Here is a 1,016-nt window from a genome sequence, read left to right as displayed (position 1 = left end):
GCTCTTTGTACAGCCAAATCTTCAGACCAGGCTCGACAGAAAACTTCAACCGTATCTTTTTGTCTCCTTAGATAACTTATCAGGTTGAAACTCCGGAAAAGCATCCGTATTGGCACCCAAGAGCAACTCCAGCCCACCGGAAGTAGCTTCACCATAAAGAAGTATATCGGGAGATACCGGTAGAGCCCCAGCATGGGACTTACGCGCTGCATTCAGCGAACGCTGCAACCAAAGTAATAAAGTAAGATCAGTAGTAAACGATCTTTCCAAATGCCGTTTCAGGGATCGCGCAGCGGATTTGACCACTCCTTGCGATGCGGGAGATAATCCGCCGGAAAAGACTTGATCAATATTCAGCAAGCGGCATATGCGAGACTGTATAGAATACAGAAATGCTTGATCTCTATTACTTCTCAGCTCAGTAGGTATTCCAAAGATACGTGATATCCACCTCTCCAGAAGCAACCTGCCAGCAGTATGAGCAGTCTGATCAGAGCATGGACAAAGCTCAATCCATCCTGTGAGCGTATCAATTATCACGAATACGCTGGCAGGCCTGATGACGGTGTTAGAGCTTGGGCATGTGTAGGTCCAACCATCGACAGGTCCACAAAAGTCTATATAGACAGTGTCCCAACGTCTGGAACGGACGACTTCCGAGTACCCGCACGGAGCAATGTGACGGGCACGTTCTCGGGCACGTTCTCGGGCACAGCCGAGACAATTTCGCACGAACCGGGCAATGTCACCGGAGATAGTTGGCCACCAGACTACAGCCTTCAACGCCGCTGACATGCCAGTGACACCGACATGACCGATTGCGGTATCATGAGCTCTACGAAGTAACTGGGAACGGAGGTCGCAACCTTGTTCGCGGTCCGAATCTGGCGGGATATACACTCTAGGGCCCAAAGATTTGAGGGATACAGTGAGTAGAGCGCCATCATCATCTTTTAGAATATGAAGTCTATTAGTTAGCTCATCAGGAACTCCGTTGAGTAGAATAGACGAAAGGC

General features: G+C 49.3%; 1 protein-coding gene across 1 annotated transcript; it reads right to left on the bottom strand.

The window, feature by feature from the left end:
- Window positions 1-617: 617 nt before the first annotated feature.
- Pmar_PMAR002646 (hypothetical protein) lies at window positions 618-770 on the bottom strand (the record flags this gene model as incomplete). The annotated part of the gene is made up of 1 exon (XM_002778311.1): window positions 618-770. A coding segment is annotated over one exon (153 nt), but the record flags the coding sequence as incomplete, so codon positions are not given.
- Between the last annotated feature and the right edge of the window lie 246 nt (window positions 771-1,016).

The sequence above is a fragment of the Perkinsus marinus genome (genome assembly GCF_000006405.1).
Source record: "Perkinsus marinus ATCC 50983 genomic scaffold scf_1104296949934, whole genome shotgun sequence".
In the NCBI taxonomy this organism is placed as follows: domain Eukaryota; phylum Perkinsozoa; order Perkinsida; family Perkinsidae; genus Perkinsus; species Perkinsus marinus.
This window is presented reverse-complemented; position numbering and strand designations above follow the sequence as displayed.